This window comes from Sapajus apella, unplaced genomic scaffold, assembly GCF_009761245.1.
Source record: "Sapajus apella isolate SASKATOON/1434 unplaced genomic scaffold, GSC_monkey_1.0 scaffold40, whole genome shotgun sequence".
Lineage (NCBI taxonomy): Eukaryota > Metazoa > Chordata > Mammalia > Primates > Cebidae > Sapajus > Sapajus apella.
Genome location: NW_022436980.1, coordinates 8,879,197 through 8,895,618, shown reverse-complemented (window position 1 = coordinate 8,895,618; position 16,422 = coordinate 8,879,197). Strand labels below are relative to the sequence as shown.

Sequence of the window (16,422 nt, the reverse complement as noted above, 5' to 3'; positions counted from 1 at the left end):
CTAATAGTGTGAAAAAGAAAGCTAACATTAAATGAGAACCGGCCATTTAACTCATCTCATACGGAAAAAGATAATAGAAATAATCTCATCCTGCCTTCTCATTTCACGTAGGAGGATATTCAGGCCCATAGAGTTTGAATGACTTGTCCAAGACTAATGGATAAAATTATTTTAGAGCCATTGATAGGAAAAAGATCTACTAATTGTAGGTATCATGGGATAATTTTTTTAAATCGAGATCAAAATCAAACACTTATTTGAGTAAAGATCAAAAGCGCAAGAAAACTGTCCCAGCCAGGTAACTGTCTTCTTGTGCTTTTGATACTCAAATGAATGGTTGATTTTGCTATCTTGGTATTTTTAAAAATTTTTATTCAATGATTTACAGCTTGAAGACCTTTTACTATCACTGGCTATAAAATCAGTTTATCCATTAGTTTGGACAAGTCATTCAAGTTCTATGAGCCACAATATCCTCATATATGAAATGAGGAGTGTATTAGTCAGAGTTCTCTAGAGGGACAGAACTGATTAGGTAGATAGATAGATATGTAAAGGGGAGTTTATTAAGTATTAACTCCCACAATCACAGGATCCCACAGCAGGTTGTCTGCAAGCTGAGGAGCAAGGAGAGCCAGTCCAAGTCCCAAAACGGAAGAACTTGGAGTCTGATGTTTAAGGGCAGGAGGCATCCAGCACGGGAAGGATGTAGGCTGGGAGACTAGGCCAGTCTAGTCTTTTCATGACTTTTTTTTTTTTTTTTTTTTCTGCCTGCTTTATATTCTAAGCGCTCTGGCAGCTGATTAGATGGTGCCCACCCAGATTAAGGGTGGGCCTGCTTTTTCTAGCCCACCGACTCAAATGTGACTCTTTGGCAACATCCTCAAAGACACACCCAGGATCAATACTTTGCGTCCTTCAATCCAATCAGGTTGACACTATTAACTACCTCAAGGAGGTTGGACTAGATTATTTCCAATGTCTTTTTCCATATCCCAAAAGTATATAGAAAGTGTGAAAGTTAAGAAAACCCTGAGGCCCATTTAAATTTGCTTCCAGAGTTGGCCTTGAGCTCTTAATACTGCAGTTTCTCCTGGTCATACCATATTCTCTTCTTCCTGTCCCTCCAACAGGCAAAGAAAACATAAAGAACTACATGTAAACTTCTGCCATATACATTATTTTAAAAGTTCCTGGAAAGAAAAAAGAAACTGCACAGAATTTCCTTTAGTGCAGCTGTTTTAGGTTCTTTCAGGCTGGCCTTTGCGCTTGCTAGCCAGTAGAGATTTGTAATGCTCTTTTAGTAAGTGAAGTATAGTTAAAATTTTCATTCAATCAGTTATAGACATTCTTCACTTTGGACTTCCCGTATATATTATTCTGTGCTCAATTAAACTATCCCCACCACCAAATTCCATTCCCTGACTTCTTATTCATACTGAAATCTTGTACAAGTTTTTATTCCCCTCCCAAATAGTTTTTCATTTAAGATGTACGTTTATAGACACACATTTTGATGGTTTAGATAACTTGATCAGATGATTACATCAGCAGAGTCTGAGTGCTGAGCTTAGCTTAATTTTCAGCTTTCTTACCTAGTGTGCCATGATTTTCGTGCAGTGGTTTAAGTATTTACTACAAATGAATGATTCTTTGACTTTCATGCAGGGTTAAAATAACATATGTTGCATAATTAACCCGTTGTGGAGTAAGCAATTGACTAGCAAAGTGTACATGTTGTGAGACATATGCCCACTTTGAAGATTACTTATAGGCCAGAGAAAGGGCTTGCTTATTCCTTTTTTTAAAATCTCAGTAACTTTTGGCCACAAATCAAGCTTAGTTGGAAGACCTTATAAACTTGAGTGTATGTACCTGTATGTCAGCCAGAGTATTATTTTAAAACTGCAGATATTGTTTTAAGACATAACACTTAAGTTATTTCTTAATTCATTAATTCTTTTAGAAGTTATAAATTTGAAATGTCTAATAAACTTGAAATGTCAACCAAAAACTTGAAACTGAGCGCATATTTTTCTTGGGCGAAATAAAATGTAAAGAAGTGTTAAGAAATGTTGAATATGTTTTTCAAATTGTGTTTTTCCTGCTCTTAAGCTTTGAGAATTCAGTCTGTGTTGACATGATAGTCTTGTTGCTATACTATTGTTTGTAATTATACGGTAGCTACTAGCTCTTCTATCGATCATCCCTATGATCCATATATACAATGAGTAAAAGTCATTGGAGAAGTTAGAAATACATTTCATTTTATCAAAAGGTTTGCCTTATCATTAATATAAAAACCAGAGTGGGGGTGGGGTTGAATATTGATATAGAGCTAACTTAGCATATAATTATTTATTCAACTCTCTTTGATGATTTGATTGAAAAACAACCAAAAAATGTTCTGGCTGTGTTAGCTATGTAGAGCTGTGAGGTGCAGAACCCAGCTGCCTCTTCTTTTGGACATAGGTTATTTATAAATTTATATTGATAAAAAATCTGGCTGGGTGTGGTGGCTTATACCTGTAATCCCAGGCGAGTGTATCCCAGGTGAGTAGAGGCTAAGGTGAGTGGATCATTTGAGTTTGAGACCAGGTTGGGCAATATGGCAAAACCACCCCCTCTACAAAAAAAAATACAAAAATTAGCCGGATGTGGTAGTTTGCACCTTTAGTCCCAGCTACTTGGGAGATTAAGGCAGGAAGATTACGTGAGTTTGGGAGTTCAGGGCTGCAGTTGAGCTGTGTTGTGCCACTGCACTCCAGCCTAAGTGACAAAAAAAAAAAAGAAGAAAAAGCAACCTCCTGAACATACCCCATTTATAAATAATATGAAAGCCTCCAAAAATAAGAGGGTTTAAAAAAAAACTAGATTGGAGAAGAATCTGTATAACATGCGTCAATCCCTGCATTAATGTAGATGCATAAATCTATTCCTGTCTTTAAGTATCTCACAGGTTGGAGAATGCCTTTTCTAGACCATCTGATTTTCATGTCTGATCTTCCTTAAATGTCTTCAAGTTTATTCTGAGAGTGGTGGTGTTCAACCTTTTGAGTCTCCCTTTGTGTGTCATAAAAGCTTTGTTTACATTTCCCAGTAAAAAGGTGTGTAGATAATTTTAATGGGTTCATAGATACCTGGCTTTAAAACCTGAACTTCTAATATTTAAAAAAATATACTTTATTTTTTTACAGCAGTTTTAGATTTTTAGCAAAACCAAGTAGAAGTTACAGAGATTTCCCATATTCCTTCTGCCCCACACATGCATATCGTTATCAACATTCTCCACCAGAGCAATACAATTGTTACAATCGCTAAATCTTCACCGACACATTATCCTCACCTAGAGCCCATGCCCAAAAGTTTTTGATTGCTTATCCCTTTAATGAAATTATAATCTATATTGTTATAAATATATATATATTGTGCATGCTTAAAGGATGTATATATTTAAAATCATGTATACATACTATGCTACTTGTGTTTACATTAGAAAACATTTGTTGAGAAACTGAAAAAGAAATAATTAAAAACAAGTATGAAGGAGGTCTAATTTTTTTCTGCACTGTCCAGCAGATTGTGTTGTGTGCCATCTGGAATACATGTATCCCTCTTAGATTCCTCCGGTCTGTACATGTGCCACTTTTTACTCCTGAATCTCCACATTAGTCTTATTTTCTATGAAAAGTTGTGGAAAAGAAAAATTTTCATTTTTATTTTTTTGAGACACAATTTCGTTCTTGTTGCCTAGCCTGAAGTGCAGTGGCCCGATCTCAGCTCACTGCCACCTCTGCCTCCCAGGTTCAAGCGATTCTTCTGCCTTAGCCTCCAGAGTAGCTGGGATTACAGGTGCCCACCACCACACCTGGCTAATTTTTGTATTTTCAGTTGAGATGGGGTTTCACCATGTTGGCCAGTCTGGTCTCAAACCCCAGACCTGAGGTGATCCATCTGCCTCAGCCTCCCAAAGTGCTCGGATTACATGTTTGAGCCACTGCACCTGGACAAGAAGAATTTTCTTAAGACACTGTGTTATACCTTTGGTATGTTTAGGCTATTTACTGAGTTGTTTTTATCCTTCTCTCTCCGTTTTAAAGCCACCCAGTGGGTTTAAAGCAAGAATTCTCACCTCCACAGAGAAGTCTCAAACTGAGGGTAAAATAAATGCTGGCCACCCCACCATACCCCTTTCAGTTCCCTCTAACAGGCACTCTCTGAGACTTAACTTCAAAAGAGTGTTATGTTCTAACCCTGGTCAGTATTGTAATTGGAAAGATATCTCGTACCAACTGCTTTGAATAACTGTTTCTTCACATTAAGAAGGCGGTAGTTATCTCGGTGTGTCTTGTTTTCATCTCCTTTTCTCCAAAGGATGCTGACCTGTTGGATATTGAAAGCAAACACTTTGAAGACCTGGAGTTCCAGCAGCTTGAACATGAGAGCCGTCTAGATGAAGAAAAGGAGAACTTGACTCAACAGCTCCTGCGTGAAGTTGCTGAATATCAACGGAACATCGTTTCTAGAAAGGTACTTCTGCCAGGTGTCATTCAATGTGAAAAATCAAAAAATACTTATGTTTAACGTAGCTATGACATATGTCTGTCTGAATATCACATTTGGCAGATGACAGGGCCTGCCATATATGTGGCAAATGGTATTCCAAAATAGACAAGCTGAGACACATTACAGTCATTGTTACATAATGCTGTAGAGGCATTTATGAATAATACCTAATTTTTTCATTCATGTGAAAACCAAGGTATGGAAAATCGGGAATTCAGATATTTGTTTTAAATTATTTTCTTTTGCAATTATAGTAACTGGGTTCAGAATAATTCTATGAACAAATTCTATTTGGGAATTTTCTTTGTTTTCATTGCTCAGTAGTTCTCAAAATTGGCTAATAGCTTATTACCATTAGGAGAATGCCATGCAGATTACTGCTTACTCCACCCAACCCCCTAGCACTTAGTTATCCAGCCCAGAATTCAACTTTGTTCCAGAATTTAGAATCACACCCAGGGCTCTGTACTAAACCAATAAAATTGAGGAAAGGAAAGACAAGAGAAAGTGTTTTCTTAAACCCTCAGCTTAAATGAGAAATTCCATTGTTTTTTTCTCAGGAGGCGTACCCAAGATGTAAAAAATTCATTGATAGTCTAAAACAAGATTTCCTGTTGACTTCTGGGTTCTTCAAGATAGGTTTTAAATCACTTGAACTATATTAGCCTTAAGTAAAGGAAGTATTGAGGCTGACAGGTCAAAGAAATACCTCACAGTCTCTTGGTAATAATCACTGCCAACCATCAAATAAAGGTAGTCACTGTTATTCCAGTTGTGAAAATATTTTTCTCCGTTTTCTAGGACAGACTGGCAAACCTTTGAGTGTTTAACGTTCATCTTCCTATGATCATCTCTTTTTCTCCAGGAAAAAATTTCTGCATTGAAAAAGCAAGCCAATCACATTGTTCAGCAGGCTCAGAGAGAACAAGATCATTTTGTGAAAGAAAAGAATAATTTAATAATGATGTTGCAAAGAGTAAGTATTTCCTTTTCAGCACTGACCACAGTGAAACATAGCTTCCAACTTTAGGGAAGTTGCCTTCTTTAAAGTAAATAGTAAATACCGTTTTTTTTGCTTTTTGTTTTTTGTTTTGAGACGGAGTTTCGCCCTTGTTACCCAGGCTGGAGTGCAATGGCGCAATCTCTGCTCACTGCAACCTCCGCCTCCTGGGTTCAGGCACTTCTCCTGCCTCAGCCTCCTGAGTAGCTGGGATTACAGTCTCGCGCCACTATGCCCAGCTAATGTTTTGTATTTTTAGTAGAGACGGGGTTTCACCATGTTGACCAGGATGGTCTCGATCTCTTGACCTCGTAATCCACCCGCCTCGGCCTCCCAAAGTGCTGGGATTACAGGCGTGAGCCATGCACCCTGCCCAGTAAATACCTTTTAATAGTGAATGCTGTACAATTTAAGTAAGATTTTTATATACTCTTTTGTTTAATCCTCCACATTAATAATCTGATACTTGAACTATTAACTACTGTTTAGAAATAGGCATGGATGTTTTCTTCATGCTTTTTTCACATTGTAAAAATCTAAACTATGGAAAATCTGTATTTTTAAATTATTGTTTTCCTCTTTGAAAAAAATTATTCATCAAGCAGTTAAAATGCATTCTAACATCAATTTAAGGTGGGCTTAAGGAAAAATGTCGTTTTTACTCCTGTCAAATATTTTGGCACAGCTGATCTGGTGTTTTGAAATCTAGTTATTTGTGTGTGGGTCTTTCTAGCAAATGTCACGTTGCATTTAGTTTGAATTAATTGGGTAGGTAGATACTCCATGTGGTATAGTCAGAGGGATGGCAAGATTATCCTCACCAAAAAGACTATGTCATCTTCTGGCCCAGCACCTAAAGTGACTGCCTGTAAAGGGATTTCTTTGCCCAAAGACAGTGAAAAACAAGCTGTAGCCTAACTTTCTGACTGGTCTCTAGTTTCATTTCAGCAATAAGACACCAAACGTTAAAGTTGATGGGGCTAGTCTCAGATCCGATCCCTGCATTCAAGCCGCTACATTAGAAATAGGACACTTGGGATCAGGAAAAGGTGTGATAGACTCAGAATGGGATGCAGAGAAAGACCAAATCCAGAAGAAAGTATTAAAGGATGAAGCTGTACCATACTCCCAACTAAAATAAATGAGTATTCATTCCCTTCTTAGCTATTTTAGGTTAAGAAGAAGGAGGAGGGCCTGACACTGTGACTCACACCTGTAATCCCAGCATTTTGGGAGGTTGAGGCAGGCAGATCACTTGAGGCCAGGAGTTCAAGAGCAGCCTGGCCAACGTGGTGAAACCCCATCTCTACTAAAAATACAAAAAATTAGTTGGGCATGGTGGCACATACCTGTGATCCCATCTACTCAGAAGACTGAGGCAGGAGAATCGCTTGAACATGGGAGGCAGAGGTTGCAGTAAGCCAAGATCACACCACTGCACTCCAGCCTGGGCAATCAAAAAAGAGAGAGAGAGAGGACATAGGTCTTTTGCATAGAATTATGAGCCCACCTGAGGTGCCTCTGCACTCTGCACATATTTCTGACAGCTTCGATCTTCCTCCTTTTCCTACCTAGAAAGCTTTAAATGGAGTTTTATTTTCCCTCTCAATCCCCTGTTCCAGGGGTGAACTCTGTTTCCATTAGCGTCCTCACTGCTGTTTTACCTTTTGAACACCAAATTCAAAGGCACAGCTTAAATTAGATAGTGTAATATGTAGTATTTAATATTTAAAATTTTAACCAAAAAAAGAGAAAAACAGTAATAGATTTTATAAAATGGATAAGCACATCACAGATATATTTTCCTATTAAAAATATATAAAATACAATTTAATTATAAAAGTTGTCGTCTATAAGTATTAAGATATTTATTTTTCTAAACTGATCTATAGATAAATTTTAATCCCAATCAAAATCCCAATAGACTTTTTTCTAGAAATTGACAAGTAGATGCTAAAATTTACAGTTGATCTTCATTATTCAGAGATTCTGTATTTGTGATTATGCTACTTGCTAGAATGTATTTGTAACCCTTAAATCAATATTTGTGGCCCTTTTATAGACATTCACAGAAATGCACGGAGTGGTGAAAATTTTGAGTTGGCCAATATGCACATTCCCAGCTGAGGTTGAACAAGGCGGCATCCCGCCTTCTTGTTTTATCACTCATACTGTAAACTGGTATCATTTTTGTGGATTATTCAATGCCATGTTTTTCCATTTTGGGTTTTTGTTGGTGATTTGCCAAGTAAAATGCCTCCTAAGCATGGTGATTACATGTGAATAAATGCTCCTAAATGCAAGAAGGTTGTGATGTGCCTAATGAAGAAAATATGTGTGTTAGATGAACTTCATTCATGCTGTTATAGTGTTGCTGACTGTCAGTTGAATGTTAACGAATCACCAATATCCATCTTAATGTATAGTATAATATGTTACATAATGGTATATAATATTAAGTAAGGTGTCTTGAAACAGAAGCACACGTTAAAGAAAGTTTAATATTGATTAGTTGATGAAAATATTGTGACTAGAAGCTTACAGGAACCCAACCCTGTATTTTTTTTAGGAGCAGTGGTTCAGCATTCACTAATTCAGTGTTTGTGGCAACATTATAGAACGTAGCTACTAAAATAATAGGAATCAACTGCATATGAAAATGCAAAGGGCCTAGAATAGCCAAAACAACTTTAACAAGAACAAAGTTGGAGGATTTGTATTTTTATTTCAAGGTTTACTCTGGAGCCATTTAAGACAGGTTGGTGCTGCCATACTAATAGGCATATATTGAATAGATCGATGAAACTGTACTGAGAGTCCAAAAAGGGGCCCGTAGATTTATACTGTCTTTTGATTTTCAACAGAGGCACCAAAACAAGTCTTTCAAAGAAATTGAGCTAGATCAGCTGGGTCAACATGAAAAAAAATAAACCTCAATATCATCATATGATATATGTAAATTCATTAAGACATATCAGAGACCTCAACATAAAAATTAAAACGATAAAGATTCCAGAAGAAAATATAAGAGTGAAAGTACACTTTTATGGCCTTGAATAAGCAAAAATTTCTTAAAAGAAATGACAAAAGACTTGCATCCAGAACATATTAAAAACTCCTGCACATCAATAATAGGGATGCATCAATAAATTTTAAAAAAACAGGCGAAAGTCTTGAATAGACATTTTATAAAAGAACATATATGAGCCGGGCGCGGTGGCTCAAGCCTGTAATCCCAGCACTTTGGGAGGCCGAGGCGGGTGGATCACGAGGTCAAGAGATCGAGACCATCTTGGTCAACACGGTGAAACCCCGTCTCTACTAAAAATACAAAAAATTAGCTGGGCATGGTGGCGCGTGCCTGTAATCCCAGCTATTCAGGAGGCTGAGGCAGGAGAATTGCCTGAACCCAGGAGGTGGAGGTTGCAGTGAGCCGAGATCGCGCCATTGCACTCCAGCCTGGGTAACAAGAGCGAAACTCCGTCCCAAAAAAAAACATATATGAAGAACCAAAAAGTTATATGGGAAAATACTCATCATTAGTCATCAAGGAAATATGAGTTAAAACAACAATGTAATTCCACCTCATAAACTAAAATGACTACAGAAGTGAAAATCTCAAACATTGACAAGAATATGAAGGAACTAGAACTTTCATGCGTTGCTTACTTGAGTACAAAATGTACAGTCCTTTCAGAGAACTTTGTAGAAGTTTTTTTAACATACATTCATCTATGACCTAGCAACTTCACTTCTAGATATTTACAAAATATAAATGAAAAGGTGTCTTTATAAAAAACTTGTTCAAGACTGTTTAAAGTAGCTTTTTCCATAATAGCAATAAAATAAAACAAAACTAGAAACAACCTAGAAAGAAAGGAAGAGAAAATAAGTCAAAGACAGGGGTGAGAAGGACTCTAAGGGCTCCTTCTTCCATCCTTGCCTCAAATAGAGCAGCCACTCTTTTTTGAAAAACAAGCTGTGACCCAAATTTATTGGGTTATAGAGCTAATTATGTTTGAAACAACTCATGCATCATGTCAGTGAGCAGAAGATGACCTCCAGTATACAGATTTGAAGTTTTGACTGAGTATGAGGAGAGGAAATAGAAATGGGGGAACTATGTCAGATTCTGATGTTGGTCTCTGATGCAAAGTCACCGTGCTTCTCAGTTGTATCCAAGGTTGACTAAGTTTAATAGATTTTGTATTCCTTCAGGAAAAGGAGAACCTTTGTAATTTGGAAAAGAAATACTCCAGCCTCTCTGGGGGGAAAGGGTTTCCCGTTAACCCCAATACTTTAAAAGAGGTAAGCTATGATTTTACGTGTCACTTTGTGTTGCCTTAGAAATCAGGAGATGTATCTCAGCTTTATGTGATTAGCTGAATAATAAAAATATTAACTCATGGGACCTATGAAAGCACCCAATGCTTGTATGGTTTTCTTGCCTATCATTATGTTGCTTTTAGGATTTCAGAGATTATCTTGTATCTAATGCAGATGCACATTGTGTGTGTGTGTGTGTGTTCGTGTGTGTCTACTTTGTTGGGTGACAACATCATAGCTTAATTTGGTGTTTCAAAAAATTTAAGATCCAGACCAAGATGAGTCTTAAATTCTCCTTTTTCCTTCCTGAGTCTCCTTTCTCCCTTCCCTCTCTTATTTTACTTCTCCTTCTCCCAAATCTTATAGAACATGAACATTCCTGCTAACACTTGAGAATGTGGTCGGGTTTCTTTGTTTTCTCTATCTTCCCCCACCCCCGCCAACTGTTGTTTCTGGTATTTTCGCCTCTAAACTGGAAAGTCCTATTTACAGTAAACTGTACACACTCTTTATCCCCAGTATCTATCTTTCCCCAATTCCCATCACCACTTCCCCCACACCCAAGTATCTTCAGCGGCTTCATCGCTACATTGGGAGAATATTTTAACTCTAATTTGGAGGATTATAACTGAGAAAAAATAGTTTTATATTCTTTATATTTACTATTTTCCTAAAAAGCTAAAAGAAAATCTTGCTTCTGCATAAGTGTTTGCATAATCAAAAAACACATTTAGACAGTGGAGTTAAGACTTTTACATAGAAAATATTTTTGTGTGTATAGTATATGAAGTAAAATGCTCATCACAATAATAAGCGTGACTACATGTGTACCTCAGAAGCATTTTGTGAAATATTTCTTCCAAAGCTTTATTAGATCATTCAGTTTCATAGCTTCTTTTCATTATTCAGAACATGGACCTTTCAGGTTGAATGAACAAAGCGTGGTTGTGAATGGAATGCTGTGGCCTAAGTTACTGTTAGCATGGTGGGTAGGGGCAGGTCTTGTGAGTCTTGTTAAAGAAATGTGATCTACTTCATGTGTGATGGGAGGCCTTTAAGTGATTTTAAGCAGGGAGGTGACATTTGCTATCCACTTGTTAAAGATCACTCTGGGCTGCTCTGTGACTACTCAATCATAAAGAGTAAGAGACGGAGATATAGGGAAATTAGTGTGGAGATGATTGCAGTAGAGATGCTGGGGACTTGAATTGGAGGGTGGCAGAGAGATGGAGGGAATTAGCTGGACTAGGAGGTATTTTGGAAGTAGAGTTGACAGTTCTTGCTGATAGATTGGATGTTGGGATGAAATAAGGGAAATAAAGGAAAGTGTCTGGAATCATGCCATTATTCCAGTTTGAATAATGAAGTAGATGGTAAGTACCTTTTACTGAGATAGGGAAGACTGGGGAAGGAATCATTGAAGAGGGAAGATTTGGATTTGACTCTGGACTAAAGAGCCTGAAGAGCTTGTGGTATCCAGAGGAATTAGATGGGCTCTGAAGTTTCTTCCTCTCTTAATAGAAGAACGAAGTCTTTCCTTTTCAGTTAATGAGCTGGTACTTTATTTCCTGCAGGCATCCTGATGTCAAAAGCACATTTGTTTTTGTTTTACTATTGCTGTGTATCTGCAACTCCTCTGCTTGTTAAGTACAGCAATGAGTTTCTATGAGAACACTTTTTGTGCTGTGTGTTCACTTTCATGTACCAAGCAGACTTGGCTCACAAGATGTTTTTCTTTTTTTTTCTTCTGCTCTCTCTTTCATTCTCTCTTCTCTTTCTTTTTTAAAGGGGTGATTAATTATAACCTGTTTTAAAGAGCTCCTAGGTTTTACTAACAGTTTACATTTTTGAAGCAATCAATTAAATTCTATGGTTTATGACTGTTATAAATAATTGAAACTTGGCTTCGAAATAGTCTACTATTAATGAGCAAAAGAAAAACCCAAAAGTGTTCGTTTTCTTTCTGATTTAGTATTACATACTCAGTGAACTTGACCTAGTTAACTACTTCTTTTCTTCAGTTTAGCCTTGTAAAACTTTACGTGATATCTGTCCTACTTTCTGAAGTGCAAATCCCTGATACATCCAATTTATAAACAATCAACTCTAGCATTCTCCACTTCGTTATCAATCCTTTCAAGGTTTTTACCAAAACCAAGGTTTTTTTTACTTAGAAAATTTTTACTAAAAAACACCTTGATTTCAGCCTGAAATTAGTAAAAGGATTGATGGACTTACAGAAGAATCTATGTGTCCAATTTAACTCAGTGTCACCTTTAAAAGAGAGATGTTATTTTATATATTTTTTCACACTGTCTTATTGGTGTGGTAAAAATCATGAATGGTCTGTATAATTACTTTCCATGAAAATTGACAAGTGCCTTTTCCACAGATATATATTCAGGAGTTCTGCTTCTCAGATATTTTGATCCGTGAGTATTTTCTATAAGCTGAAGCCAGAACTGAATTATTGAGTTCAAATGTAACTGGAAATTTTCTGTCCTATGGGTAGGGATGGAGGTTAGGGAGGCTGCCTTAATTGAGACATACCATGGTTGCACCTCCACCTTAGGACTCTGTGTGTGTGTGTCTGTGTGTGTCTGTGCATGCACACATTTGTTTTGCTAGGAAAGGCTCACCTGCATGAGAGGACAGTGTTCTTTTTATTCTCATTTGGTTGAGATGCCCAAAAGCTAGAACCCATTACAAATAAATTACCGTTTTATAAATGTTTTCTTTATGTAAAACCCAGTAGCTCTCAGACCACTTCTCCTCACACTCTAATTCATCAGGAAACAAAAAAGATGAAAACCTAAGAATGAAGATTTGTGGAAAAGGCTCTTGAATTAGGGAGTAAGTGATTGCCTTGTCAATTTTACATCTTGGATTTTTTTGATGTGCTATTACTTTAAATATATATGTTGTGACAACCTTAATCCATCAACAGAATGAATGCTGATACATATGGATATTTTAAAATAGAAGGTGTTGAGTTCTTTATAATATAGTTATCTTGATTTCATCAGAAAAATCATGTTTAATATTTAGAATGCCAGTTTTCAAGATCAAGCAATGTAAATCCATTTTAATTGCTGATTATTCTCTTAATGAAACATTTGATAATACCACAGATATCTGGCTGTGCCGCTCTAAGCTAACTTCATTGTACTGGGAACATTAATACTCTCGCATGCCTCAGCTTTTGCTTTCTTTGTGTTTAACTTCTGAATTCCTCCTTTTAGGGCTATATCAGTGTAAATGAGATTAATGAGCCATGTGGCAATTCCACGAATCTATCCCCTTCCACTCAGTTTCCTGCTGATGCTGATGCTGTTGCCACTGAGCCTGCCACAGCTGTGCTGGCGAGCCAGCCACAGAGTAAAGAGGTGTGTAGGCATGATGTTTCATTCGTTCACTGCTTTTCTTCATGTCAGAAATTAACCCACGGCCAACTGAAAATGAGGTCCATGAGAGTGTGCATGACACATGTTTCTGTTTGGCCAGGGGAGCAGGGTAAGGCTGAGTTTATAAAGCATACCAATTTGGGGGTTACAGCTCTACCAATAAAAATCCTAGAAACCATGAAATTTATGCTACAGAGTGGAGTACTAGGAGAAGGAAGTTCAAAGAAATAAGTTCTGTGTCTTAGCACTCTAACTCAGTTTTCCTATAAATTAAAAAGCCTTTCTAAAATTGTTGATTTGAATTGACTTTTCAGTTTGACTTTGTTTTCTATTTTGTTCTGTAACGTGGATGCTTTAAATATAAGGCCTTTTAAAAGCCTTCTTGAGGAGTGGCCAATAATAGCATATTAAAATACCTTCGGTGATCCAAATCGCTTACAGTGTGGGATTTTAATAAGAGACTAAGTTGAAAGATACTGCCCATCACTTGTAACTTCTTAAGTAAATTAAAACAAAACAATCAAACTGTCAATTTCATTTCTATGTCCTATTCTTTCATTTTGTGTGGACACATATATACCTTTTCTTTCTCCTATAAAGCAAAGATCATCTGTCTGTTCTGGATTTGTGTTTTCTTCCACCCTTTCTCCTCATCCTATCACTCAACATACATCAACCCCATGGCCTGAATTCATGGCTACATCTGTCGATCCTTTACCTTTAAATGACACACCTCCTCCTCTACCAGCTAAGAAACACAGAAGGCAGCAGCCGCAGCAGCAGGAGCAACAGGTAATGAGGAACTGGTATTTAGAATTTGGGAATGTTATCTTCACACCAGAGTTACTTATGTGGAATCTTTGCTTCTACTTTTCCAAAAGCATTTTTAAAAAGGCAAGTTGCATACTTCTCTGATTTTCTTTTCTCTTAAGAACATTTAGTGTGTTCTAAGGGTGTTAAAATTGTTATAAAGTTTTGATAGCTTGAGTATCCCCTACTGGCTTTGATATATATATTTGAACACTTTTTATACCCTCATGCTTCAGTTACCATTCAACCAAAATATTGCAACTTCTCTCAGATATCTCTCAAAATACTAATGAACATTTCCATAAAATCTATATTATAAAGAGTTATGACATCAACAGAAAATATTTTTATTATACGTAGTTGAAACCATAATAGACATCATTCCTTGTTACTGTGTCAGAATTTGCTAAACATTTTACAAGTATCTCTTTATATTCTTCTAACAATCCTATGAAGTAAAAATTATCTCTATATTAACGTTTTGGGAACTAAGGTTCAGTGAGGTTAATAGCTTGTCCAAGATCACACCACAAGTAGTGCATTTGGTCCATAAACCCAGTTTTTATTCACCAGATTTTTAAATAATTTTTTTTTTAAACTCTAAATGTTGCCGTCCTTTTAGAACACTCGGTGTATATTAATGCTCGAGTATTCAAAAATAAAATCTGTTTTGAGACTTCCTTTCAACTATAATCAAATACCTACAGGAATTTGGTGCCAAAAGATCCTAAAGAGTCATTGCCCCCACGTAGGTGAGCTCTGGTTGGTCATGCTTAGCCCTATGTTTCTTGAAGGTACCTTTACCATCAATTACCATTTGTTAAAGGACTCTATCTCTTGCTGCCTTAAGGTTACTGCCATCTGGACTGATATGAAAGGATATTGTGAAAGGAGGATGCATTAAGTTTTGTATACAAGGAAGGAACAAGGAGAATGGAAGACCTAAATGTCTTCAATTTTGATGTTAGCTTTATCTCTTTAACAACTTCATTCAGGACATCTCTAGTAACAAAACAATCACAGTTTACAAACCTGCTGTTTTCTGCCAAATTTCAGTTAGATTGTGTTTTCATTGGGCTTCTTTTCTGTTTTATTAAGCTGCCATTTTGGAATGTTGGAAAATTATGAATTTCAGAATTTGTAATATTTGGTCATAGTGGGAGCTGGATTGAAGTGTTCTGATGTCATTTTTTTATCTATAAGGAGCACTAATCAGCCAGACTGTTAAGTATTATTATCATTTTATTATGGACTACCTGGCCATGAATTCCAGCTCTGCCGCTTTCCAGCTGCATGATCCTGGCTACCCCAGAGTCCTCATCTGTAATATAGAGATAGTAATAGTTCCTACCTCACAGGATTATTATAAAAATTTAATGAGATAATATACATAAAGCATCATACCTGGCACATAGCTCTTAATAAATTTATTAGCTAGTATAAACAGTTAATTACAAAGTTAAAATGCAGATTTTTTATGATTGGCATATTTGAAGACTGTTTATAAATTCGGTAACTCAAATTAGCATTAATTTTTGTGCATTTCAAAAGCATGAGCTTTTAAAATGACTTTAAAAGGATCAGACATGAAGAATCTTTAATTTAGAAATCACTTTGATATATATGTATGTATATATGTTGTATTTCTTTAAAAAAATAAAGCAATGTTAAGATTTAGTGAAGCTGAGTGGTGGGAATATGAATATCTTTTAAATTATCCTCTATTAATCTATATGTTTCAAATATATTTCAGCAAATTTTTGAGCTCATTTTTGTGTTTTTTTCTTTCTTTATTTTCATAGTTCTAGGGAGAACAGGTAGTGTTTGGTTACATGGATAATTTCTTTAGTAATGTTTTCTGGGATTTTGGTGCACCCATCACTCAAACAAGAAATCATCTCACTATTAAAGACATTTCTAAGGCCGGGCGCGGTGGCTCACGCCTATAATCGCAGCACTTTGGGAGGCCGAGGTGGGTGGATCGCGAGGTCAAGAGATCGAGACCATCTGGTCAACGTGGTGAAACCCCGTCTCTACTAAAAATACAAAAATTAGCTGGGCATGGTGGCGCATGCCTGTAGTCCCAGCTACTCAGGAGGCTGAGGCAGGAGAATTGCCTGAACTCAGGAGGTGGAGGTTGCGGTGAGCCGAGATCACGCCATTGCACTCCAGCCTGGGTAACAAGAGCGAAACTCCGTCTCAAAAAACAAAACAAAACAACAACAAAAAACAAAACAAAACAAAAAGAGGAAAAAAAAAAAAAAAGACATTTTTAGGTGGAGGCCAAGAAAAATTTGAGTAAGTTTCAAGTGGACA

At 36.7% G+C, this 16,422-nt stretch overlaps 1 protein-coding gene across 25 annotated transcripts in view; it reads left to right on the top strand.

The window, feature by feature from the left end:
• Nucleotides 1-16,422, top strand: part of PHLDB2 (pleckstrin homology like domain family B member 2) — a 252,429-nt gene that overhangs the window by 213,053 nt on the left and 22,954 nt on the right. For 15 of the 25 annotated variants that reach the window (XR_004275456.1, XM_032299126.1, XM_032299127.1 and 12 more), the window contains 5 exons: nt 4,375-4,530; nt 5,432-5,542; nt 9,785-9,874; nt 13,135-13,278; nt 13,897-14,088. Coding sequence is in view for 24 of the 25 variants with exons in the window: in XM_032299126.1 (XP_032155017.1) it covers nt 4,375-4,530; nt 5,432-5,542; nt 9,785-9,874; nt 13,135-13,278; nt 13,897-14,088 (693 nt within the window). In the remaining variant the exon portion in view is untranslated. The remainder of the gene's footprint in view (nt 1-4,374; nt 4,531-5,431; nt 5,543-9,784; nt 9,875-13,134; nt 13,279-13,896; nt 14,089-16,422) is intronic. The other 10 variants (XM_032299135.1, XM_032299132.1, XM_032299131.1 and 7 more) reach the window with 3 other exon arrangements.